Genomic DNA, 27,434 nt, shown 5'->3' on the forward strand with positions numbered 1-27,434 from the left:
TTGTGCAAGTTTAGTTAGATTCCTGTAGTTTTAAGCAAAAAAACGCACTGCCAGGCTTCATCTTGATAAGTGTCACTGTCTCAAATAGCTATGGATGATTTATTTTTCCCCATTTCATTTTTAATTAGTATTTAATAAAGCTCTTTTCCTTCTTTATCTTTTCCTCCCTTGTGTTTTTAAATCTTTGGTTATTAATTTTCTTGTTACAACTAAAATGTATATGGCCTCTGAAATACTCAACAAAGCTTGAAAACGATGTGTGTTGGCAGCACACATTTCACTTTCTTTTACCTTTGTTTCTTAGGTTTTTTTGTATTTGCAATGCAAACTATGGGTTCAGTGCACGATTCATGTGGCTTGGGGTGGGATCTCGGCTCATGAACTCAACATGTTTCTCTTGCAGGGTAACAGAATGGATGAACAGAGATGCACCTTCCCCCCTCCCCTTAAAGTACGTTCACTCTTCCATTGCTTTTGGGTTCTTATAGATATTAAAGGGGAACTGCAGTCCCAATTTCTCAGGCCGGTTATTAAATCTCAGTAACAAAATATATTAAGTGATGCTCTAGAAAAAATTTGCAAGTTTCGTATTAAGCACAAAATTGTGAACGCTGTGAAAGTACTGTAAGTCACCATGTTGTTCCAAATTCCTGGTGTTGCCACAGGCAAGAGCCCTTCCAGCTCACTAGTCACTTCATTGACTAATGTAGTAATGTACGAGCTAATAAGTACAGGTTGTGCAGCAGTCATTTTACCACAGGAATTTTCCAACGTGACCTGCATGCAGAGTTAACAAGTACTTTTTGTCAACAAAGCTGTCTTGAAGTCGAGAGCAATATTGGATTAAAAGATGTATTCACAAGCCTGCTTGTTTACAATGTAATAGGGCCTCACTATGGAAGTTTTGTTGCCTCATTCTGAATAGGCAGAATATAGCGCTGTGCATACCTGGAAATGTAATCTATGTTGTGATACAAATTGACAATGTACTGTGTCTATTTTACTTTTATTGTGGATTGAAATGTTTTAATCAATGCTGATTCTTTGTAACCCCAAAATAGAAAAATTGCATTGTAGTTCCCCTTTAATTTAAAAGTAGGAAAGGATTTGTGGAGCTTTAAAACCTTTATTTGTACAAGCTTTGTCAGTGGTTATAAGAAAGGAATGATAATTCGGGAAAATAGACATTTGATGGACACATTCATTAGCACTATAATATGCATTTACTTGAACTTGGAAAGATATCTAAAGGTTAAAATGTAAATGGTCTCTCTTGCTCTAGATATAGGAACCAGGCTTCTTATTATTCCTTAACAAAAAAGGACAAAGGTCAAATTGTTGCTTCTCATATTGTCTCTTTTAGGAAGGCATTGAGTTTATTTTAGAATTTGCCACTCATTTATTATGCTTTAAACCAGCATCTTCTTAATCATTCTGCTTATTCTTTTCTGCTTTGTTTGCATTTATAGTGCTTATATGGTGCAACGTTCTATTTATTGATATTTCTGCCAAGACTTTGATTTAGGTCACTCGTTTTCTTTTTTTGTGAAGACATTCTTTTTCGTTTAAAGTTTTTCCAGAGCATGAATCATATTCAATATGAAAGCACTCCCTGCATCAGCGCCACTGCCCTATACGTTTCCTGCCAAAATCCTCAAGAAGTGAAGTCATGTGGAAGTGATAGGAGCTTGAAGTTGTCAAGACCTGACCACAACAGCAACAACTTTCTGCGCCTTGCCCAACACACCATGAATCCTAGCAGTTGCATATAAATGGTTTAGAAAGGCCAGGATCTGCAACAGTCATTTTGTAAAGAGACTTCACACAGCTGAAGGAAGGACCCAAGAGCAGTGTGTCAGGTTGAGAGTATTAATGGGTGGAAACTCCCCTGTGGCTCGGTCAGAAAAGGCTCTTGCCTTACCATGAACTGAGATATTAAGATACAGTCAGTTATTTCTGACTGGGAGGGCATAAAATCAATAAATTATTGGCAATCTTAGATCCCAATTTTTTTTGTGTCACACTCCAATAAAAATGGTCAAAATAGAACAACACGTGAGAATCATATACAAAACGTAGAGTAGGACTCATGTTACTCCTCATCTTCTATAAACTCTCTGAACTTGCTGATACTGGAATGTAACCATTAATGTGTCTTCCTTGGAAATGAAGTTTGTTTTTGGATGCAGGGCTTTGATAAACGTGCCTCCAGCCCTGCATTTCTATGATGCTTCTCCTCATCTGAGCCATGTTAGCCTGAAGCAAATACCCAGATTCTTTGGTTCTTTGATAGCAGTGTGACAGGGCTGTGTTCGCACACAGTTGCGCCTTTGTCAGCAGGATCAAATATTTTCTCTACATTCTGATATTTACTAGAGTTCAAATAGTCATTTGAGATGCAGTGCAAGATTTTCCTGTGGAGTGTTGTGAAGGCTTGGGGGAAATCTTTATGATAGAAATTGAGTAGCACTTTTATTTTATTAAGATGCGCTGGAGGTTCAGGATGAAAGAGGCTCTGGAACCACAGTTTTAAGTGAAGCCAAAGCATTGGAAAAGCAGTGAAACTGTGGCAAAAGTATGGCAAAGGACAGTGGGATACAGCAAGAAACAGAAAGACATTACAACACATGTTCTGAGCTGTCAAAAACAGACAACAGTCATTAATTTCTTTTGTGCTCTTCTGTTTCTAGAGGGAAGAAGATTACATTCCCTACCCCAGTGTCCATGAGGTAAGATACCTGTAGGATGGAGTTGGGCAGAAAAGTACAGTTTTCCATTGCACCTTAAGTATAGGCTCTCCTTTGTCTTAAAAAGTAAGAAGACCTTAATTTTCAAATTTGGCAGACTTTATTTGACATATAATGTCTTCAAGACAAAATATCATGAAACAAAGGAGCCTGTGATTTCTACCTGTGATTGATTAAAAGATGAACACTGTATTGTAATTAAAAATATTTTCAACAGTAAAGAGGGTTTGAGGCACTATGTTGTTTTTCACTTGTTTCAAACCCATGGGTTATGTCAGTCTCAAGCTACAATAAAAAAGCACACAGAACACAAAAAATAGGTCGTTTTAGCGTTCTGCCTACGACAGAGAAGGAAGAACCAGACAAGTAGTGATTTGCTTGCCTCAGTGGTTGGGCTTATCAAAGTTAGAAATGTGTGTGACTCACAGCCAATGGCCTACTGCTCTTTGGAATGTGATCCAGAACACAGGGCAGCTAGACATTTAAGAAGAATAAAAGCATGTAAAACTGCAATAAACCTCAATGCTGATCTCTAAGGGGGTCGCTTCCTTTAGGTGTTGGCCCGGAAAAGCCCCTTCCCACTGATCCTGCTGCCTCAGTTTGGGGGGTACTGGATCGAAGGGACCAACCACCAGCTGGGCAGCATCCCCGAAACCGAGCAGCTCCTCTCCCCCACCTCTCGTGCCAAGCTGGAGTGCAACACCATTGCCAAGATCTACAGGAAGCACTTTCTGGGCAAGGTGAGGGACTGGCACTGGGCAGACGCTCTGCGCAGCTTCTTGGGTCACTTCTTTCTCTGAAGCTGAAGTAGACCTCTTCTTTCCTCTGTAGACTTATTATTTAATGTGTCTTCCTTTGGGAATGTCACAATGGACTTCTTTTTCCCGTTTTCTATGTACAGTTTGCACATGTACACATATAACAATGCTATAGGTATTTGTGTGGGCAGGAAGTCATTTGTCTCTTAATTACTTTTGCATATAATTTGCTTAAACTCATCTAGAAGATGAAAGCTCAGCAGCTATGACATCTGCTGCAATAAAATCTGTGGCAAAGCGGAAGTTTGCTTCAGAGAAGCTCCAGGAATGAAACAGGATACCACTGGCCTTCATTCAGACACTCATTCAATTACTCGGTAGATATGGCCTGTGTACAGTATGCCACTAACAGATGTCATGCCTAGTGCAGATTCTTTATAACTGCCCCCTTTACATTTGAGATAAGATAAAGTTGACTTGCTGTTAAATAACATTTGTTATATCATTCATTTGTCCCATGCAGTTCCATAAAATGCATTCGTTTCACTGTCCTGAGGAACACGTATTGTAAGTGACTAGCCTGATACTGAAGGGTGTATATAATTAGCAATTACATTCTCCAGTGATAACCATAAAAGTGTGACCAAAGAAGTTCAATGTCCAACAGAATGTAGTTTTAATAGGATTATTCCTTTCTTCCTTAAACTAATATTTACTAGGACTCGACTGAGTAACTGTGCAAACTTTTTCCCAGATGTAGTATGAAAACAATTAGGTTTAGAGAAAAATGGATGAAAGAGGAATTTATACATTCGATTAGGGAAACATTTATAATAATTTATTTAGGGATTTATTAATATTTTCTAATTAGGGCTATAGCACAAACATTTCAGAGATATTGAAAGAATGAAAAATGTCAGTTGCTTCTCCAGACTTTCAGTATCTCCTTGAATAATTTTAACATGTAAAAGCATCTGCTTTTTTTCTAGATATCATTTGTCAAACTGATCGGTGTCCCAATGCATCAGTATAAGTTAAAGACAAAATTGCTAAATAAGAAACTGATGTACAACTTCTGTCAACTCAGAACCTTGTACAGAACAATATGTTAAATAAAGGATGGACATGTCTTCTATCATGTTACTCTGCCTAAAAGGCACATTGATTGTGATCTCTGACTGACACTGTGAGGAATGCAGATAGTGGTCGCCTTGTCTGGTCTACTCCTCAGTGAGTATGTACCTTTGAATGTGCACTTCTAGATTTCAGTACAGCTTACAGTATTGTGTTGGGCTTTAATGTTTTCTATTTTGGGAAACAAGCGTTAAGCAAATTATGGAAAACTTTCCAGCAGCTCCCATTTATGTGATGTCGGTGAAAATAAACAACCCTCCACTTCTCAAACTCATAAACTCTCTTAGACAGTGTCATATGGCTGTTGTCCCTATTTAAACCCATAGCTGGATAGAAGCCCTCTTTAAAAACTAATGGGCTAGATTAACTTGTGGTGTCTAAACTTTACTTGTTGTTCAGATAGGGACTTTAAAGGGTGTGGTGAAAGAAACATTTCTATTTCTAATATTTAGAACTACTTCCAAAAAGAATATAGTCACTATAATCATGAGATAAATAAAAATTTCCATTAGATCTATAAGACCATAAGACGGAATGCAAACAGGAAGGAGGCCATTCAGTGTTTTGATTCACCAATCACCTTTGATTGCTACTGTCTAATCATTCCCATAAACCCATCGAGATGTACTTGAAGGATCCAGGAGACTTCCAGATCCAGACTTCCCACAACTCACAGAGACATGATTTAGGATGAATAAAAACCATGATGACTAACCTTTGTTCCCGGTGTTGCCTCATTAGGAGCATTTTAATTACTACTCCATGGACAGTGCCCTGGGCCACCTGGTCTTCTCCATGAAGTATGACGTAATCGGGGACCAGGAGCACCTCCGGCTGCTTCTCAGGTAGTTGTTCTGTTATCTTGCTGTGAGCCGTGCTCCTAAAGCACTCAACATCAATATCCGTCAGTGGTGTGCAACCCCAGGCCTGGAGTGGATCACTTCATAGGTCTTTTATTCCATTTTTACCTAACTGAGGTCATTCTTATCACGTCTAAGATCTTCAGCTACTGATGGCTTAGAGAGACCTAGAAATCCTGGCATCAGACCAGCCCAGTGAAATTTTCATTAAAACATTAAAGCATATCCCTGTTCTCCTTCAGCATGAGCAGTCTGAGGGAGATTCATATTTGACATGAATTGAGTTCAGAATTCCACTATTACCCAAAATCACCTTCCATTTTCTGGTTCGTCACAACTACATGATTTGACCTGAGTTGCTGAAAAATAAAATTCTTCCATTCTAAAGATGTCCTTCCCCATGTATTTAATTGTTGTTTCTGTTGTGCTTCTTGTTTCTACTATTTTTAGTTCTTGTAAAAGTAGGACTTGTTGGCATAATTTGTTTTGCTTTCATTCAACAGAAATACCTTCTAGCAGTCCAAAAGCAAACAAGCTGACAATTGTCACACATAAGCCACTTTCAGTAATGTGTACAAAAACAAAAAATCAATATTGGTTTAAAAACAAAAATCTTAAGGGGGTTAAGGGAGCTTGTGTATGGTTAGGGTAATGCTGTCTCAGGCCTCTCAAACTATTTCAGAAAATAAACTTTCAAAGGGCAAATAGAAGAGCTGGCATCCTCTAACTCAGGGTCATTGGAGAGCCATAGCCCATCTTGGCAAGCAACAGGTGCAAGGCAGGGTACACCAAGGGCAGGATGCCAGTCCATCACAGGGCACGAACAGAGACATGCATAAAACTTAGTTGATAACAAACTCAGTTCAGGGCTAATTTTTCCCCAAAGTAAATTAACCTACCAGTATGCCCAATCAGCAAAGCACTGCGCCACTGTGCTGCCCTTTATAACTTCTTTTGGTGATATAAATAGTTCTCTTTTCTAACAAATCCCCAGACCTAGTTCAAAATGGACATTGGTAGCATGGTTACCACCTTGTAGCCCCATCTGATCAGATTTCAGACTCTAAACAGAGTTGGGCCTGGTCAGTACAAGGATGGAAGACTTCTGAGGAAATTCAGGTTGCTGCTATAAGTGGTGTGGATCAAGAGCACTTACTGCAAGTAGTGGATGAAATGGGCACAATGTTACCTTCTTCCTAGCATTGCCATTCTCAACAGCCACATTCCAAACTGAGTCTCTGAACCCTGATTTGCTCCAATCCCAGTTGGAAATAAGTGTGAATAGATTATGCTCTGTAAATCTGTGTGAATCTTTTCATTAATGGCTCTGTTACGACCCCAAGTGTCTAGGGGTAAAGGGGTGTAACATTTAGGATAATTCTTTTGGAAGCAGGTGGGTTTTGGTGAGGGACTAAGAAGCGTGATAAGGGTAAGGAACTAGAGTGGTGTCAAAGGAAAGAAAATAACAAACAAAATGGAGCTGGCTAGGACAGTGAGGGAAAGCTAATCTGACTACGAAAGAAAACCTGAAACACACGGTCTCCGGCGTCTTCAACACCCTAGCTAACCTGCACTGACTACCCAAAACCATACAAGACAAATGGCACTCACCCGTACTAAACTAGTGTACTAATACAAAATCAACTAAGTGTGTAAGTGTACCCAACAACCTAAACTAACCTTATATACAAAAGTTCACACAAAAACACAAGTGAACCAGGAATACAAATAAGGGAAAACAAGAGTAATCAACAGGAGCAGGGTACAAAAGAACACAGAAGTTGAACATGTAACACTGGGGTAAGGTAATGGCAAAACAAGGATGAACACACAAACAAACGAAAGTACAAAGAAACTAACAAAAAAAAACAACAAAAAACAAAGCCGAAGCTATACAAAAATACACACACACAAAGCAAAACAAACCAACAAACGAAGCCAAAGCAATAACCAGAAGCGAAGCGATAACCAAAACCAAACGGGACCGAAGTCAAACGAAAGGCCTTTTCTTCCTGAAAGCCTCCATGTTATATAATGAATAAAATGAGTTCTGATTGGCTGAGGGCTGATTGATGATGACATCATATTGAAACAGTGGTGTGATGGTTGGCCAATGGGGAACGGAGAACAATCAAGGGTCAGCAGTGTGGACATAACAGAAAAAACACACACAGAACACACACTGGGACGTAACAGGCTCAAAATGAACACAACTGAATGAAATGACCTCACTTGTTTTCAAGAGCAATGAAGATAAGAGAAGTGTAGCTGAAGCATGATGTTTTGGTAACCAGGTAACTATCAGGAAAGCCTGTTGCTACAGTATATATCTGGTACAGTGTGTGCTGGGGGAATCTATGTGGAAGTCATAAGTGCCCTGTGCACAGCATCTACCATGTTATCACTCCATTTAACCCTTACATATGATAAATATTTGAGAGATTTTAAAAGGCAAAACAAATACCATTGACAGTTACAATATATGTGAGATCTTCTGTGTTTTTAAAAGACATTGGTGAGTTGAAGTGTCAAACATTTGTTTATTCTGAAAAGAATGAACGTCAGTCTACTAAACCGCACCAGAAATACTTATCTTTTCTGGTTTTATCAATGTTTGTTTCATAACTTGCGGGCTATATATCAATTTGTAAGAAAAGATTACGTTCTAATGCTCAGAGGTTGTTTGCTTTTCCACTTTGCATCTCCTGTACTGTATATTTCTTGAATATCAACTGAAAATCTTATTGATACCTAGAGGTAAAAAAATTATCTTACATGCAGTCTTAAAACTTAGTACAAAAAACAAGAAAACTGACCAAGTACTTTGTGTTTTTCAGGACTAAGTTGAAAACATATCATGATGTAATCCCGATATCCTGTCTCACAGAGTTCCCCAATGTTGTCCAGATGGCTAAGGTAAGGAAAGAGCTGAGCTGCACTGCAAATTGGCTTCCTGTTCTAACTGGTGTAAGGGCATTCATGAACATGGCAGTCTGACTACTTGCAAACTGACTATTGGTGTCTTTGAATATCTGACTGTTTAGCCAAAACCCACATTGCTATTTTCTTAGGAGGCAACTGAACCCTGAACCTTCAGGAAGAGTCATTAACATTTCTTAAAATTCTTCAATCACAAAAGCGGCATTGAAAAAGAGTGCCAAAAATATGTTTTACTTTTTGTTATGTTGCTTCTCATACTGATTCATCCAATTTAGGTTTGCGGGGGAGCTGGAGCTCAGTAAGCAATGGGTTCACAGCGGCTCACACCCTGGACAGGCTGCCATTCCATTACACACACTCTCACCAGGGCCAATCTTTCCAGAAGCCAATCAACTTACCAGTATGTCTTTGGGCTGTGGGAGAAACCTGGAGAACCCAGCAAAAACACACAGAGAACATACGGGCTTCATACGAACAGCACCCCAGGTTCAGAATTGAACCCAGGGCCCAGGTGTTTTGTGAGGCAGCTATGCTAACCACTGCAAAACAGTGAGACCCTATACTTGCATCCTTCAAAATTCAATACAATAGATCCATTTGTTTCTATGACCTTTGGATAAATGATCTCTTCTTGTATTCTTACATTCTTCATTACTAAGAATCAGATCAACTGTTCATCTCTGTGTCTTGTGAAAAAATATCCTGCCTTAAAGGTGTAAGTGATCTGCTACTTATCAACCACTGAGTGTGACTTTTTAATCAGTGTAACAGGTTAAAAGCCCCCATTGAGACTCAGAATTGCACAGTACCAATCAGGAACCTCATTTAATTAAATTAGAACCTAAAAGGTACTGCCTGATAAATGAAGGATTAATCCTGATTTTTATCACAGCATGTTATCGGAGATACCTGAGTCTACAGCTCCAGAATTAAAATTAAATAGGCAGCTCCCTAATACAGTAGATTTTATGCCTGTCCTTAGTAAGATTAGGTAAGGTGTAAAACCAGGGTCTTTATAGAATTATGAGATCTATTCAAACAACTATCACACAATGGAAACATTTGTGTCAACAACTGATGTTTTTACCACAAATTGCTGCTCCATTAGAGGTGCTAACAGTTTTGTGTATCCTAGGCTTACATTTCATGACAACTAGTGGGATATGATTGATGATTTTGTCCCTTAGTTACACATTAACATGCACAACTTTGTGCTAATTTCATTACTTCACTCTTTTTAGTTTTCATGATACAGTTGATTGAATGGGCCTGCCAGCTTTATAAGCACCCTGTATACTCCCTAATTAAATGACCTGCATTGCAGAATTGAAATTCACCCAGAGTTTTAACTTATATCCATACCTACTTAACTGACACTGGATCTCAGTGGACCTCCTTGCACATGGATCCATAATGGAATGGATCCATAAAACTATCATAAATGTATTTTTCTGAGTATATTTTGCTAATGCCTATTTTTGTTAACCAGAAAAAGGTCAAATAAAAGCAACTCTTTTTGACCCATTGTATTTAAGAGCTTTCAGTCCTGATATTATTTAAGCTGAATACCAGTACTGCACTAGACGTTCTATACATCCGGGTGCAGGTTAGGCGAGAGTGTGCAGTAATGGACAGCTGTCTCTGACTGTTCTCAGCTAACATCTCCTGGGTGCAGTTTAGCCTGGCTATCGGATACAGTTGATCCTGTGCTGCTGGCATGTAGAATCAGGTTTCACACTTGTCTGAGTGGGAAAGCACAACAACCTGGCCTACCAGCTCTTGACAGTGTTCCTCATACTAGCTGCCAGGAGCCAGCGCAGAGGTGAGGCATACACAGTGAAATTTAAATATCTAATCTATTGACACCTACAAGCTCATGTAATTCTGTTAGCACTGCCATAGTCTGCTAATGTATTCTTTTTGTATAGAAACAAAAGGAAGACTGGAAACAAAGAGATGAATAGTTGAGTTAAGACAATTGATTTCCGTTCATGTAGCAATACCCCGCCTTCTAATTCAAAAGCTTGTTGTTGCTTATCCTGTTTGTCCTTTTACCCTGTGATTTTAATTGTGCATTATGGTAATGTCTTATACTAATGATCTCCAAGCATTAAAATAGCCTGAGGCAAGTAGAGCAAATAAAAGCCTTCAGAAAGGATATAGACAGGAAGTGAAGTGGCAATATGTGTGTTAAAGTATCCAAAGACTTGTGATTCCTGAGAGGCAAATAACAGACTTTCCAGAAAATTCTCTTCTTGGAAGAATTAGTTATTGTGGCAGGTTTTTATTTTTTATTTCTAGGAACTTTTTCCCTAATAATTTTTTGTTACATACCGATTTGGAATTGCTGGTTGTGTATTTTCATGTCCTGGCTCGCTGCTACACATCTTGTAACAGCACACGGGAGAGAAAACGACAACAGAACTACTCTAATCCACCCATCTTTGAGCCGCTAGTCTTTCAACACATCACAGACAATTCAGCCCCGAGCAGGAGGTTCAGAAAGGAACATCCCTCACTGACAGCACTACAATCCATAGAGGAAGTAGTAGGGGGTCAGGTCAGGAGGTCATTGTGTTGCCAGGAGACAAGACCTTTTGTCTTGTCAAGACAACACCTTGGCTTTGGTCGACTAATCCCAACCCTATCCTCAATAAGAACTCATTTCACGCTAGAAACAAAATTTCAGAGACTCGTTGTGACAAAATGCTTAAGCATTTTCAGGATAGTTAATGCAGATTAGAATCTTTCATTGTGACTGTGACTGTGAAGTCATTAAAAAAAGTCAGGTAGATAAAAGTCATGGCCATTTTGCTTACATTCAAGGGTTAAACATACTTATGTCATAAAAGGTATTTTCAGAATAAAATCCAGAGGACTTGGGTATTTGTGCTCCTACCTTTGTGTATATTTACTGAAAATCTACAAAAAATTAATTTGACTTTATTTTTAAAAAATGCTATAATTATAACAAAAATGTTTTTGTTCTTAATTTGACAGCTCGTCTGTGAAGAGGTGAATGTGGACAGATTTTATCCTGTACTGTACCCAAAGGTTTGTAAAATGCTTCCTGAGAAAATTCACGGTCTCAGTAGAGAGTGCACTGACCCCTGTATAGTCTTAAGATTGGTTGTAAATTAGCTGCAGTCAGCTGGGATTGGTCTTTCAAGGACTGTCTGCAAAAAGCAAAATGCATGACAAAATAGTGAGCATGTTGTACAAATAGCTACTGTTGTACAAATATCTTCTAAAAGAAAAGTAGTAAAACCCATTTATACTGCTGTTTTTTTTAAATAGCACCTTTCACAACAAGGTTGCCCCAAGGCACTTAACAAAGCTGTGTGACAGTACATGACATTTCAAAACAGAGAACAAGCCAGAAGACAATGGAGGAGAGGAGACAAAACCTCCTCTGTAAGGAGAAAAAAACTCTCTAGGAGTCCAAGGTCAACTGGCTGCCCAACCCCTCTGGGCATGCTAACATTATACAATTCTAAAAAAGTACTAAATGTGGAGTATTAGGTCTTGCATCATGTCCTCTGTGTGCCAGTACTCCATGCAGATCTCTGTAGACCAGCAAATCCTCCTAAAACGATAGCTCAGGAGAATATATTCAAGTTTAATGACTTAAACTGAAAATGTATTTTGAAATAAAAACACTCATTAAGAAACAAACATACATATTAGGCGTAGATCCAGTTTGATTTGCAAGACCTCCCAACTGCAGCTGAATTACATTGTTACCTACACTCAGCGATCTATAAGTGCAAAGCATTTTGTTGAAAATTGTCTGCTGTAAAACCTACTTTTTTTGTAAATTCAGTTTGTAAGTGCTGCAGTTTTATTAGTCTGACATTTTCTAGGTTTACCAATCAGTAAACCATTAAGATAATTTGATACAGTGGCAAATCCAGCACCCTTATAAAGCTGATCATAAAACCCTCTGAGACAGAATTCCATCAAGTTTATGACACCATCTGCTCTCCTTCTCATGATCAGTAATTGCCAGTGGCTCTCCTGTACTAGTCCTGGTAACTGTGCACTTGTTCACTCACCACAGCTCAGCCTGATGCTCCCTAATTAACCCTCTGTTCTCCGGCACAGGCCTCACGTCTCGTTGTCACCTTTGATGAGCACGTCATCAGCAATAACTTCAAGTTCGGAGTCATCTACCAGAAATTTGGACAGGTAAGCACATCTGTTCCACACTCAGTAAAACTGCAAGATTGTTGTTTCAGTGTAGAGATTGCAAAGTTACACTTTCTCAATGATGAATAAATCAGGTATTAATACATACCTGTTTGTTGCTCACTTGAAATTAATCTCCAGTAGAGGTCAGTTATTATCACATTTATCTGTTTATACTTCAATTTATTCCAATGGGCAGCACGTTGATGCTGCCTCATAGCGCTGGGCTCCTGGGTTCAGTTCCTGGCGTGCTCTCTTCATACATTTTGTATGTTCTCCCCATGTTCACACGGGTTTCCTCCAGGTGCTCCAGCTTCCTTCTGCAGCCCAAAGAAATGTTGGTTAATTGGCTTCTGGAAAATTAGCCCTGGCGCGTGTCTGAGTGTGTGCCCCGCAAAGGACAGGGCGTCTCATCCGGGGTGATTTCTCTGTTGCTATGTTGCTTTGCACGGCTGGGCTCTGGCTCCCCCTGTGACCCAGTACTGGAGAAAGCTGTTTGGGAGATGTATGGGTGGATGGATATATTCAATTTCTAAAACTTTTATAAATGGCATTTGAAAATCATTAACTAAAGTGTTACTGTGATTGCAAGATGCTCAGATTCCTCAGAACAATCACCTGCTATAACATACCAGATTCAGGTCTGAATGACCTCCCTTTTTTGTAACTAGTCAGGTGTGTGGTGTTTGGGCTTTAGAATAGCATGGCAGTATGTATATACTGTATGGAGAGATTTTTCTACAATACTGAAACCAAGTTTTTTTTTTAATGTGCTCAGACCCCTTGAGACACTTTACTTTCAGCTCTCTTTAAGGAGCCACACTTACCATTGGTCCAGCAGCAGAATGTAGTGCTGGCATCCAAAGATGATAAAGTTAGTGGTTCACAAACTTTTGTCTTGATTTGCCACAATAGCTGGTCTATCCCCTCATCTTAAATGAACTTGATGGGAGGTTTGCCCAGGGTGGAAAATAAAGGTCTTAATAGTTAGTTAGCAGTCTCTTGAACCCATCCACTCATCTCCCCCAACCCCCAGTTTGGTATAAATTAGAGAACACGTTTATTTAGTAAGGTGTTGGTGTTCGTTATGCTAACTGGACGCTGATGCACAGTTAAAACAAGTGTTATAGAATTGCTAATGTTGGGAAGGTTTGTCAAGGAAGTTGTCAGTCTTGTAGACCAACAGATTTGATATTATTTCTCCATTTCACTTTTTTTAATATCCCAACATTGTAGTGCCAAGCAGTCTATGTTTTATCTCATTAAAGAAATACAATTAAATGTACTGATCTGTAATTCTGCATTAACCTGCAATATAAGCTAGTGTTACTACTCTGTTGAAACATTGTACTCTTATGGTAGCAGTGTAAAATAATGGTTAGAGCTTTTGATTCCAAAAGCTGCCAAAGCTAGAAGTTTTTAGGTTCAAATGATAAGTAGGATGACTGTCATTGTCACAATAACAAGGTACTTCAGTCAAATTGCTTCAATAAAAAGCCCAGCTGAAAGATCACAAATGCTAAAAACTCCAGCCAAATAAATGAATAATAATCTAACCAGATCCAGACTTCTACATTTAAAATATTAGTGAAGCAATTCAGAATGCTACAGAACTGCAGGGGATGAGTTATTTTGAGTGACAGTGAAATGTGTCCAGTCTAATCACTCTTAGCAGCGTCTTCAATATAAGTGTGTGATTCCTTACAGACCTCGGAGGAAGAACTCTTTGGGAACAACGAGGAGAGCCCTGCCTTTGTGGAATTCCTGGAGTTCCTGGGACAGAAAATTGAGCTGCATGATTTCAAAGGGTAGGGTCTCTAATGGAGCACAGAAACATGTACACGACACTGGCACTACTTTCCATGTTTATCCCTGTATATTTGTCTCACTACTACCACTGTGGACCCCTTGTTTGAATATCATGGCTAAATATGTGTTCACTGGAGCTCAACCATGAAGTTAGTAATAGTTACATCCCTATGCTGTGGGTGTTACTGTGGTGCAGCGGTTAGTGCTGATGCTTCACAGCTCTGGGGTCCTGGGTTGGATTCCAGATTCTGGCACTTGAGTGGAGGTTGCATGTTCTCCTTGAGTTTTCATCAGGTGCTTCAATTTCCTCTCAAAGACATGATGTCTATACTTGATTCCATATTCCAAATTGTCCAGGGACTGGTGACTGATTCAAAGGAGGAGTACAGTTGTCGTGTGCTCGGTCCTGCTTTGCATTGTATGTATCTGGGATAGGGTCTGGCTTGCTGGGATCCTCCCCATCAGAGCTCCTCATTATTTGAGAGGAGCTCTCTAATAATGGTTGGATGATTCACTCGGTTCTGTTTCTTTCTCTAACCAGCGCTCTTCAGTGGTGAGAAATATCACCACCCCCAGTGATGAGCAAGACAGAGATCTTGGGTTTCTTCTCGTGTGGTTCAGCTGTATAGGGAATAACAGAACTGGAGAGGACATTGCTCGGACAATGGAGGATCACTCACCTGATGCATTTAGAACCAAGCAGAAAAAAAGAAACTTTCAAAGAGTAATAATGTAAAGGCTAGCAGAATGTAATGAGATTCTGAGTCTCAGGTTTCCTCTCTGTTCATTTCCAGTTTCCGAGGAGGCCTGGATGTGACCCATGGACAGACGGGTACTGAGTCAGTCTACTACAACTTCCGCAACAAGGAGATCATGTTCCACGTGTCCACCAAGCTCCCGTACACAGAGGGTGACATGCAGCAGGTGAGCACCTTGAGCTCCGCACAGGCCTGGCATGTCAGCTGGGCACATCTCTTATGGGTAATCAGAGGCCCGATAAAAGGATCCAACACCAGCACCAGGCTCCCGTACTTATTCCTTAGGGAAAAAGCCTAGGAATAAAGACTACATTTGCTTGGCAGAAAGCAGATGTTTAAACCCACATGGTGTTCATCTGAGTTAAAATAGCTACTAGGGAATAGCTAGCCTGGTGATTTTCAGGTCTGTTAGTTCTTCATCTTTCAAATAAATTAAACTAAAGTTGTATGTAAATGGATATTGTCAAATAATTCAATAGGAACCTAAAGTGTCACATTGATATTTACATTCTGTTATATAGAAACACCATATGGCAGACCTTAAGGAGATATTTACGATTCATTGTAGCCATTAACAGGTAAGCAACAGAAGGCAAAACATCACAATAAAAATGCTATAATCCCTTTCATCAGAGAGATATTTGACTGATAGTTTTCAGCTACAGTACAGTCTTCAGCTGCATTTCTGTTTGTACCAGACTGAACTAGACTGCTCCTCAAACAACAGTAATTATGTTGGTTTTTCACTTTTATAGCACTGTAACGTTGCATGTAGCACATATTACAGCTTCCTTCACTTGAATCAACTTAACTCACCTCTGCCTGGAACACATGTTCTCTAAAAACCCAATACTTCTCCAGGCAGAGAAAACGAATTCAAAAATGGAGCCATTTACTCTAAATATATAATTATTGGATTTTGATATTTTTTGCACACATTGTAAGTGATCTACGTGTTTCTCCTTCTGTACTTGTGTTGTGTGGTTTATATCTGTTCAAGGATAAGTGCTCTTTTTGTGGAAAATGAAACAGATAGTAAAAGAAGCCCAGCCTGGTTGTTAAAATGGTGAAATTCTAAGTCCGTGAGAAAGCACAGAGAGGGTCAATCAATAACCCCTCACACTATGCCTTTCGCAGAGTCACAAGTAGCTCAGATTGTCTGAGAGCAATGCAAAGGACAGGTTTCATAAGAGTATTATGTGGCAGAAATTCTGTGAAGTTGCTTTAATGTACTGGTCTTTTAAACCTTTTCAGATTTTTGGTTTAGATGCCAAGAGAAATGACTTCTGGATGGGAGGAACTGCTGATTTAATTCAGTAAGGAATGGATCCCATGAGGTCATTCAGGGCTGAGCTGGAACGAGAAATGGAAGGCTCTGTGGATCTACAGGACTAGGAAGGCTCAGTGGGGCAGTGCTGTCCCAAAGTGTGGCTGATCCTGGAATTCCACAGCAGGCAGGGGAGAGGGGCATTTCTTATTACTCTGAAATGTATGTTCCCCACATTTCAGTGAGGACAGTTCGCAAAAATAGTGATCCCACCATAGACGGGGTTTACCTCAGAAAGGTGACTTGTTCAGAAGACTTCATGCCAGTTTAATTTGTGCCAGTTTGGAAAAAAAGGGTAGAACGTTCCTTGCAGGGCTGTAGCACACATAAGAATATATTGATCATGGTTTGGTTACAGTGTGATGTGGTGCAGCAAACCTGCTAGGTTCTTTCCCCAGAATGAAAGGCAAAGTGTGGAGGTAGTGGGTTTTATCTTTTACTTATTCTCATGTAACTCGGGTACAAATGATGCTAGGGAGCAGAATATTGACTTTTCTGTCAGAAGGCAATTCATTATTGCACTTTGCATTTTAGGTACATGCTACCATTGTCTATGAAAGTTTTAGATACGCTACGTTTGATAAAAAGACATATTTCAGTAGCTTTATAAGTCTTTAACTTTTTTTTTATAACTACTTTCAATTTTATCAGACAATTAGTATTTATTGCGATGACTGAATGTATTGAATTAAGAGCTCCTCTAATAGTCCCTAATTTAAATATAAAACTTTAAATTCATTCTTCTGGAATTAATACGGAAATCAGGACAGCTGTTTTAAGCACATCTTTGTCAGGTCCTCTTTGTAATGCTATTTTTTTTTTACATCTGAGTCATAAGTTATTATTAACTCATTTATGCGACCCAACCTTTGGATAAAGAGTTTGACTCAAATAAAATCTGTTTTTTAACAGATATGAAAAGAAAAGGCTAAGGCACTTCTTTCCTACTTATTAAAGTTGGTTTATTGGCCCAGAGATTGTTGCTATCACATTGCGGTGCAGTATATACTGGAGTTTCTGCTGACAATTGCTTTACTCACCGTCGGCAATCACTTGGTAGTAGTGCTGAGAAATATTCGCCAATATTCACCAAATTGTCATCTAATACGGATTTCTTTCATGCATATACTGTAGATGCTTTTGACGCATATACTTTCAAGCAAAGCAACAGAAGTAGAAACTAGTGGATGTGGTTTATCTTAAATTTTTACTCAAATGCATCTTTAGAGAAATTATACTACTTTTTAGTAGTTGTAAACCTTTTAAAAGGTTTTCTGTTTCTGCCAGAGAAAGTATGTCCAGATCAGTTGTGGCTTCACAGTTACACCTGGAAATCACTGTCTACACAGCGTAATTGCAGATTACTAAATGCAAATAGTCCTGCGTCAAACTGTAAACCACAAAGTGAGTAATGTATATTAAACAGAACACTGCCCTTCTCTACCTATTTCAAATATTTTCATTATTCTGTGTAAAATGAGAGATGATCACATTGCTTTTTGGTGTCCTCAGAAAAAATTAAGCATTTGCTGTGGTCTGAATGCCCTTGCTATCCTTGCAAGGGTGGCAGGCTGATTTCCAGTAACGCCAGCTCGATGGAGTAATCTCTGCTGATGGGCTTTATTTTGATTGCAGTTATTCTCTCCGCCACAGTGCAGCTCTGGTTTACCCAAGGGAGCTTTCTCAGATAACTGTCACAGGCCACACTAGGCTAATTAGAGCGCATTCTTCGCACAACGGAAGGCGTCAAGAGTGCAGATGACTGCAGAAGTGAAACTTGTGTTGCTTCGGTTAATCCCGAGAACCTTTCCGCTAGTTCTGCACGCACTGGTGATGATACCACGTCTCAACTCCTGTTCTTGCTAGTGTTGTTGTTTTTTTTTCTGCCACATTTATAGTGCCATCTGTCCTAATCACAGAATATGTAAGTAAACGCTGACATCTGGCTGGGTGGGTTGGTTAGACCTTGTATCCTGACCTGACCCCATAGAACCCAGAAGCAAATGGGTCCTTTAGTGTCCTAGGAGGGCTTTGTCCTTCAGGTGATCAGGCAGTATAGTTAACTGTTATTAACTATGAGGATAGTAAGTCCCTCGCTTTGGAAAGGGAGTTGAAGGCTCACTTGTTTTTAGACACGCGCTGAGCCCTATGGCCACCCCTATTTTGAGCTCTATGGCCCAGATCTCATGAGTTCAAGCCTGGGCCGTGTCTCTGTGACTGTGAATGCTCGCCAAGTGGCTGTGGATAAGTGCTGCTGGGTGAGGTTTGCAATAGTTGGCCAAGGTTCTGACAGTTCTGTAAGAAACAGAGGCCCCTGCAATTTCTTGGGTGTCTGTGGGCTTCCAGTGACATCAGCAAGAGACACACCACTCCTCCGATTGGTGCTAGGTCTCCTATCACCACCTGTGGAGCTTGAGCATGTACAGAAGTTGAATATCATGATAGGTGAAAAGGTCAGCCCTTCCTCATTCTCACCAGGAGTCCAAATTTCCTGGGTATGAAAGAAAAACTCTCTTCTAACATTTCTTTACTGTTATCAAAGGCATTTTTGATCCTTATGGTGTGTATGCCAGGTAGTATTTATGTACTTTACTTATTTTTTTGTTTTCATTCTTAATTATTAAGTCATTTTCTTTTAGCCTCTTGTAATTATTACAGTATCAGGAATTGCATTAATTTTACTTCTTACTCCGTCTTGTAACAGTGGTTCAATTCCATTTTTAGACCTTGGATCTTTATCATTGAAAAGTTCTCACTTGTCAAAGTTCTAGCTTGATCAGCAAGAAACAGGTGGTCTGTGGTAAGCAGGGCCTTGCCTTGAATATCCTGAACTGTTATCCGATCCTGCAGATATTTGAATTAAATTATGACATGATCAATACGCTACTTATCATTGCAATGTTTCAGTCTCTCATTTACCAGAGGATTCTCACCAGCAGTAAATATGAGGTGGAGAAGGCAGACGCTCCTGGGGTATTATTGTTATATATTGTGTGCAGAGTGGTATCAGGCAAAGTCAACATTAGAGTGCAACAGGTGTCTGTAGTAAAGCAGCATTACAAGGAACTGGGTTTTAAAAGAAATCAGCCTCTGTCTTCCCAAGTTCAATAGTTTGTGTGTGTGTGTAGCCCGTATTACTGTCCACGCACAAGCAGAAGAGCTCCTGCTTTGTTGAGAAGTGTGATCTGAAGGATGCAGGTGGCATTGCAAGAGGATAGACTGTTGGCTAGGAAGGCCATCTCTTCAGGAGAGGGTGATCAGGAGAGTGAGCGCCCGTGCACACTAACTGTACCTAGAGTTCATCCTGACCTGAGGAGTAGATCTGATGAGATGATATTCAACAGCCATGGCACATTGTAGGATTTAGGAAGACAGGATAGTAACATTAAAAAAGAACAGACCAGACTCTTGGTAAAACGGTTCTCCTCTGGAGTGCTTTTAGATGGCTTTTGTGTATTATGGACTGTTTCTCTAATAACACTTGAAAGAGCAATTGTCTTCCCTGTGCTACTCTGTTCTGCAGCCAGGGACACTCAGAAGAAGCTAAAATAATTGTAAATGCCATCAAAGGCTCCACATCAGTAATGACTAAGACATCACTTGTAGTTTATGGCTGTCAGTGGGATCGCTAGATTGCATTTGTATATATAATTGTTTTCTTAGATCTTAAAGATTTGTCTCTAAGTCTTTTAATGTGCTGTAAATTATTGTGAACAGAAACAAATGTTGTGAAATAGCTTAGTTTTAATGTTCATATTTCAATATGCTGCGTTTGTTTTATTTCACTAAATAGACCTTATATACTATCCTGAAAAATGCTTTTGGACACACTTAAGTGAAGGGGCTTAATGGTATCTAGGATTTATGTAGCATTTACAGGAAAGCAAGACATTAGCATTTTTGACAGGTCATTATACACCATTATTTTGTTTATAAATTACTGCACATACAATTGTTGTATTTTTAATTTTGTTGCTGTCTGGTTTGCTGGAGTTTATGTAGCCATAGGCTTTATTTCATAGAGTGCCTGCATGGTATATTTCACTGACAATTTCTCTGAAGAGCCATAAAATAAACGCTGTATTCTGCAGGAGCTTTTGACTTTGTGCGTGCAAAAATGATCTTATGAGCAATGAGTCATGGCAATGTTTCTGTTATACTTATAGCTTCAGAGGAAGAGGCACATAGGAAATGACATCGTGGCCATAGTGTTCCAGGACGAGAGCACGCCATTCGTGCCAGACATGATTGCATCCAACTTCCTGCACGCTTACATCGTGGTGCAGGTGGAGAACCCCTGCTCGGACAACACCCTTTACAAGGTAAAACCAGTTTCTCACAGATTTCGCACTTAATACCTGACAAACCACTCCTCCAGTCAGTCCTCAGCTCCTGTCGGAGCACTGTGAAGATGATAGGAAGTCTCATTCTTGTACAAGCGCCAGATTCGAATCTTAGAATTTGCAAATATGGTGGGTACATATTAAGAAAAATGGCAATTTCAATTTTCAAAAGAAATTCAAAGCAGCCATGGCACATATACATTGTGCACGTTTGTTGAACCAGTCAAACACATGCATCATGAAAACTGTACCCTAGAGTAATTCAGTTTGGTACAAATGTAATCTCTGGGAAAAACAGTATACCTCAAAACTGTCCAGTTCTGGGCCTAGGGAGCTAGTGTGTCTGGACATCTCCTTTTAATTAACTGAATCTACTTACCAGATAAATGGAGAAATTTAACAGCTTCTCCCACTTCTTCAAGAGATACCCCTTTAAACAGACAAAGTGCTCCTCCAGGACCAGAATTGGACTCCCCTGGCATATCCTGGAGTATAAAAATCATCCTTGGACCTGCACAGAGGTGTCTTTTGGTGATTTCACATTTGTATGTGTAACAAACTTCAGTTTTCAGCTCCAGTTTTCATGGTACAGTGGTAGAAGCAGCAGTGAAACCTGATCTAGTGGATCTCATATAAAACTGAGAACAGGAGCCACTTTTTACACTAAGGATCGTGGGAGTATGGCCCAGGTTAACCAGCTGCAGTATATTCAATTTTCTTCCCTGGTCTCTTTTAAGAAACAGCTGCTTGACATTAAATAGTATTAGAATTAGCTAATGCAAAAATGCCAAACAGGGTAGCTGGGCCTCTAATTTGTAAACATTCTTATATGTATACTGTAAGAATAAGAATCAACAATCTGAAAGCTTGTAGGTTGTCCTCGAAGAAGTGGCAATTTGTGACAGGGTAGGCAGTGTTACTGGTGCTGTTACACAGCATCTCCTCCCTGATGTTGCTGTGGTTCCCTTACAGGTGTCTGTGACTGCTCGAGATGATGTGCCTTTCTTTGGGCCTGCCCTCCCTGACCCAGCCGTTTTCAAAAAGGTAACAATAGAAACGTCGAGGTTGTGATGGGGTGCCATCTCACTGCCTGTAAATGCATTCTGCTAGGAGGCCTAGGCAAACCTCATTTTAAAATAAAGGAAAGCTGTGAAGTTATTTGTTGTACAAAGTGTGCATTTTGCAGCAGCAGAATGTTTTTGCTTGGTATATAAAAGATGCAGTTACTTACACCCACCTGCCCCAAAACAATATTCAGGTCTGAGCAAAAATTACAGAGCAAGAAACAGTAACTGGATGGCTGCTGTCCTGTTTCCACAGTGCCCTCTAGTGGACTGAGGGGAAAGCTAGTCTCCCATCCATTTATATACAGTATAGAGATTTCAAACTGTGTATTCTTATGTTAAAATATTTAGGTAAGGAAAATAGAAATATATATTAATAGCTTTGTGTGCATTTGTATAGGAAGAGCAGCTGTTATTTGTCAGGTTTACGTATTCTTTACTTATTAATATGTAAAGCAACAGCATGCTTGTGGAGGACGGTGGGGTGGTAACAATGAGGGAGGAGTTTCAGAAATAAAAGGCAGGCAGTTCTCCCATGGAGCTGTAAGGAAATGGATGGGTGGCTATTTCTGTACTGTATTTTTCCTAGGAATTCTGATTACTGCTACGTAAGTTTGGATGGACTTTATTGTGACTGCTGTTTTAAAAGAGAAAGTGTGTGGAAAGTACAGTCTGATTCCAGTCATAAAATTGCTCCTGATTATTTTCCTTTTTTCCTGTGCTGCCCATAAGTGTGTTCCTGATTTTTACACAGGGACCCGAGTTCCATGAGTTCCTTCTGACCAAGCTCATCAACGCAGAGTATGCCTGCTACAAAGCAGAGAAGTTTGCAAAACTAGAGGTGAGCCGGAGGCACATGCTGAAAACCTCTCCATCCTAAATCATTACAGCGCGAGAAGTGCAGATGAAAGCAAGCAGGATTGCCTTTATTGACTGAGCTTTAAACTGCACTGAGGAACAGGTTTCTGTTGAGATTTGGTCTGTTAATGAACAAATCATAGATCATAGAGAAAATGCTTGCAGTACTGTACTCTACCTGTGTCATTGTAACTGTACTGTGAGAGCTGTGGATGGACAGATCCTTAATGAAAGAGCCCTCCTCCGCGCGCAGCTCCTCGTGTGTCGATACAGACGTGCAGACTGTCTTTGTTGGCAGGAGCGCACGCGGACTGCCTTGCTGGAGACCCTGTACGAGGAGCTGCACATCAACAGCCAGTCCATGATGGGCATCGGGGGTGACGAGGACAAGCTGGAGAATGGGGGAGGAGGGGGAGGGGGCTTCTTCGAGTCCTTTAAGGTAACCAGCCACTGCTCAGGGGAGGGCGAGGGACACATGAAGGAGGCATCTCCATTATAAACTGAGGAGGGGAAGGGGCTTTCATGAAGGTAACCAATGGGAATGGAGGGAGGAAGGTGGGGCGATTCTGGGATTTTTCTATGTGCGTAATACTATGGGGCTGTATACCAGATTCCTTTCTGGGTCCATAACTCAACTACAAGCGACTGAATTATCATCCCATTTAAAAAGCATTCACCATTGACAGAGCTCATTGATATATACAGTATACACTGGACCTGCGAGACATCTGAAAATTCAGTGATATCCAGCTGCATTTAGAAATAGATTACAGATTAACTGTTAAAAATTGTTGTGACCCTGTTCACATTAATTTATGCAGAAATAAAATGCATATTTCACATGGATGTTACCAGAGATTGGTGTGATATGTATATTGAGACCTTGTTATTCATAAACTTTTTAAAATGAGGTTTTCAGTGGGAAATGTTCAAAATTAGTATCCGGTATCACTGAAACTAGTAGCAGGTTGAATTCTGACTTGTGATTACCATCCATTTCTTATCAGATTTCATTCAACTTATCTTGTCAGCTATCCAGAAGTTGAATTATGTATCATTCATAATTTAGATCAGATATTGCTCAGGGATTTTGTCTTATGTCCTAAAAGAGATTTGTTTCCCAGTTCTTCTTTGGTATTCAGTCACACATCTGACCTCACACAGCCTGTGATGAACAGGTATATAAAGAGTGTCCTAACACTTCACACTTGGACCAAATGTATCTTTACAAATCTGGAATGCAGCCCCAGCTGTGCTTAATGATGGTGTGTGCTTGCTGTGCTAATGCCCAGTGAATCATTGAATGGTTTTCCATTGACAGGCTGGTGTGTTGAAAGTAGCATGAACTCTTGCATCCCGATTACTTCCACTTACTAGAGCTGGGACTCACAAGCCTTTCCTTCCACACTGCATTCCAGCGCTCTGTGTTTTTTTGTTCTGAGATCATACAGTGAGCAACCTTGGTCATAATGTCCATCTGTTAATACTGGGATTGGAGCTCAGGCCTCCCTCTTCCCTCCTCCGCACCCCGACCCCCCCCTCGCCCCACCAATCCCATTGCCACGCAGCTCACTTCTGCAGCTCAACGTGTTTTTACGTCTCTCTCTGTAGCGGGTGATCCGCAGCAGAAGCCAGTCAATGGACGCCATGGGCCTCAGTAACAAGAAGCAAAACACAGTCTCCACTAGTCACAGCGGCAGCTTTACTCACAATCCTCCAGAGACCCCCAAAACCCCTGGGATAGTAAGTAACCCTTTTGGATTTCAAGAGGCGAGAGTGATGATCTCCATCGCTGATTCGGAGAAGAGCCCACTGCCCCAACCTGTGTCCCTCGTGAAGCAGGTCCATCGAGAGCCCATCTAGAGCTGCACAAGGCAGAGCAGCCGTCAGCCCCCTGTAGTGAGAGGAGTGTGTCTCCATTATACAGCAGTGCCCCTTCACTGACATACAGTAAACTGTCCTTCCAGTAATTTCACAGATCCTAATTAGTGCTAAAGAAGCCTAGTAGTATTTCTGAGTCTCTGAAACCAGCTTTATATAATTGGGTTCATAAAGATAAAAGTAAATAGTTGTCTCATTGCTGCCTCCTCGTGCATTACTGATACAGTGCCTAAAATAATTGTCCGAGAGCACATCTTGCATAGAAACCTTTTTAACCAAAGTGTTTTTTGCAGGTTTATTGAACATGCCTGCTTGTTAACTTTTTCGTTAATTTATTCATATTCAGCTTAAAAATTGCAAAAAAAAAATGAGCACGAGATGAATTGTATTTTTTGTAATAGATCCTGTCAAGCCATAAAAAAACAGTGAGCATTCCAGATTCAGTCATCCTGGTAAAGTCTTCTTCAGCAGCGTATTGCGCCTTTAAACGCAGTATGTCTTCATTGTGCAGTGTTGGATGGTTGACATTTTATCGTGTCACTGTGTACTTTCATCAGGTTGCTATTTCTCAAGATTTTACCTCTAAAGTGTCAGAAAAGAGACAAAAACAGACTAAATATTTTCAACACTGTGAACAAAGTGTAGACTATAAAACGAGTGCCGTGTCGCCCGGCCGGTCTGTTCGGAGCAGTGAGTGCTGTGAGTCGTGTGCTGCTGCTGACGGTGTTGCAATAAGAGCGCTGGAGGGCAGTGGGGAAGGTTCTGGTTGTTACCCAGGCTGACACAGTAGGAGGTCGTGATTATTAGTACCTGTACCCCAATTTGCAGTTTGTACCATAGTGTGCCAAATGAGTAGTAATTATAAAAATCATGCAATTTCAAACCTGCACTCTAAAACGTACCCTCATCCTAATTTGATGCAATAATGATCTTCACCTTATTATAGTCTAAGAGATTATGCTGTACTTAAATAAAATATCTGCATAACATAATTTGTCAGGAATCTGTCCTTCCTGTATTTTCCCCAAAATCTGATTTTGATTTTAATCATGATCAGTGGTATGTCTGTTAATAATTGGTGCAAGTTGTCCATCTGAACTGTAACCTCATGCTGCTTTGCTAACACAGTGAATGCAAATTGCACTTTGGTGTCCTAGAGACTCGTGAACGTGGGTAAGTGTGGTCTTGGTCTAGCTAGCAGATAGCGTGACAGAGTGCTTGACAGCCGGCCTGCTGGGTTAGGGCTCGGTTGTGGCATACTGCATCTCCTGGATTATACTGCCTTCACACAAAGTTCATTTTTACATATAGCATGGCTCAGCATGGTCAGTGAAAAGTCTGCTAAATCAATTGAATGAAAACTAGCTGGTGGCATTTATAAATCATGTTTTTTTTTTCTCCAACATACACGGCAGATTGGATGAATGCAGTTTTTCTCCTATTGACATTGAGAGTATTTTCAGATAATGATCATGCAGTTTTAATACATACCAGATTTTACTTTTTTAACAAAATATGAATTAAATAATATTTTAACAAGTTCCACCTAACCTCTTGGAAATACTGAATAACATTCAGGAGTTCTACGCTGAGAGACTGTGGTCACCACTATACAGTCCTCCAGCAAGGGGAACAGAGGAATCATTCACAGTTCCCAGATAATGAATAATGTGAATAGGGAATGAACTGATATCCCTATAGTGTGGGCAAAAATGGGATATGAATAGACTGGACATGCACTTGACGAAAAACAATTAAATGCATTTAAATTAATGCAAATTAAAAACATCTGTCTTGAAAACATGATTTACGAATAGCCTGTGTGCTAATATTGCTTGGACCTCTACTTTTGACTTCAGTCTGCCCTTCTGTTTTCATTAACTATTTCTCTGTTTCTTTACTGATTTTCTCTATTCTTTCAACACAGGGCCCGATCGCTGAGCTGTTCCTCTGCCATATTGCTTTTCCGTCCTGGTCTCTCTCTCTCCTCATTTCACTACCTGTGTGGCTCTTGGCCCCTGCGGCGCTCGATATAAATGTTTTCTCTGTGTTTTCTCCTGTTGCTTGGAGCCTCATGGATTTCTGTTTCTCTCTCTGTCTCTCTCTCTCTCTGTGCCTGCTGTGCGAATCAGTCATTGCTTGTCCCGGGGAAAAGTCCCAGTAAATACGGACGCCGCGGCAGTGCCATAGGGATAGGAACAATAGAAGAGGTTCATGTATAACTCTCCCTACTCTTTTTGCTTGGCGTCTGTCTCTGTGCATGACTTGACATGGTAGTAAGAGAAGCCACCCCAGCTTTGCATTATCAGTAGTAGCTCAGGCTTATCTCTTGCCAGTTTGTGAAGTTTTATCAACAGAGAGGTGTCATTTTTTTCCCCTTGGGTCCTGTTTTGTAAATCTCTGGAATGTCCTCTCTCTGCTGAATATTATCTAAACCTGTTGAGCATTTTCTGAAAAGGGGCTGCTGTACAGCCACAACATGCTACATATTTCTTCCTGTAGACTTTATTTTTCTGTATTTGAAGTAAAGTGGCTTTGTTGATTTCCCTCTTGAGAACAAGCTGGCTATACAGTATGTTCTAATGCTCCCCCCCATGAGACAGACACCGAGTCGTATGGTTTTTCTTCTGTTACACACAACTTAATGCACGCCTAAATCGTTAAGCTTGCCATGCATTCCTTTGGTGGGAAAATTTCATACAGCTTTGGACAAAGAAAGTTGCCTTTGTTGTTTGTTAGTGCAAACATATCTTTGTGATTCCTCATT

At 40.2% G+C, this 27,434-nt stretch overlaps 1 protein-coding gene across 10 annotated transcripts in view; it reads left to right on the forward strand.

Annotated features, from left to right (window-relative positions):
• Window positions 1-27,434, forward strand: part of LOC148817520 (rap1 GTPase-activating protein 1-like) — a 124,901-nt gene that overhangs the window by 83,654 nt on the left and 13,813 nt on the right. For 8 of the 10 annotated variants that reach the window (XM_088938233.1, XM_088938236.1, XM_088938238.1 and 5 more), the window contains 14 exons: window positions 404-451; window positions 2,691-2,729; window positions 3,302-3,487; window positions 5,381-5,484; window positions 8,337-8,415; window positions 11,440-11,493; window positions 12,544-12,627; window positions 14,335-14,435; window positions 15,231-15,360; window positions 20,688-20,843; window positions 21,837-21,908; window positions 22,683-22,769; window positions 23,085-23,225; window positions 24,398-24,529. In XM_088938233.1, coding sequence (XP_088794359.1) covers window positions 404-451; window positions 2,691-2,729; window positions 3,302-3,487; window positions 5,381-5,484; window positions 8,337-8,415; window positions 11,440-11,493; window positions 12,544-12,627; window positions 14,335-14,435; window positions 15,231-15,360; window positions 20,688-20,843; window positions 21,837-21,908; window positions 22,683-22,769; window positions 23,085-23,225; window positions 24,398-24,529 — 1,413 coding nt within the window. The remainder of the gene's footprint in view (window positions 1-403; window positions 452-2,690; window positions 2,730-3,301; window positions 3,488-5,380; window positions 5,485-8,336; window positions 8,416-11,439; window positions 11,494-12,543; window positions 12,628-14,334; window positions 14,436-15,230; window positions 15,361-20,687; window positions 20,844-21,836; window positions 21,909-22,682; window positions 22,770-23,084; window positions 23,226-24,397; window positions 24,530-27,434) is intronic. The other 2 variants (XM_088938239.1, XM_088938240.1) reach the window with 1 other exon arrangement.

This window comes from Atractosteus spatula, chromosome 20, assembly GCF_055471065.1.
Source record: "Atractosteus spatula isolate fAtrSpa1 chromosome 20, fAtrSpa1.hap1, whole genome shotgun sequence".
Classification (NCBI taxonomy): domain Eukaryota; kingdom Metazoa; phylum Chordata; class Actinopteri; order Semionotiformes; family Lepisosteidae; genus Atractosteus; species Atractosteus spatula.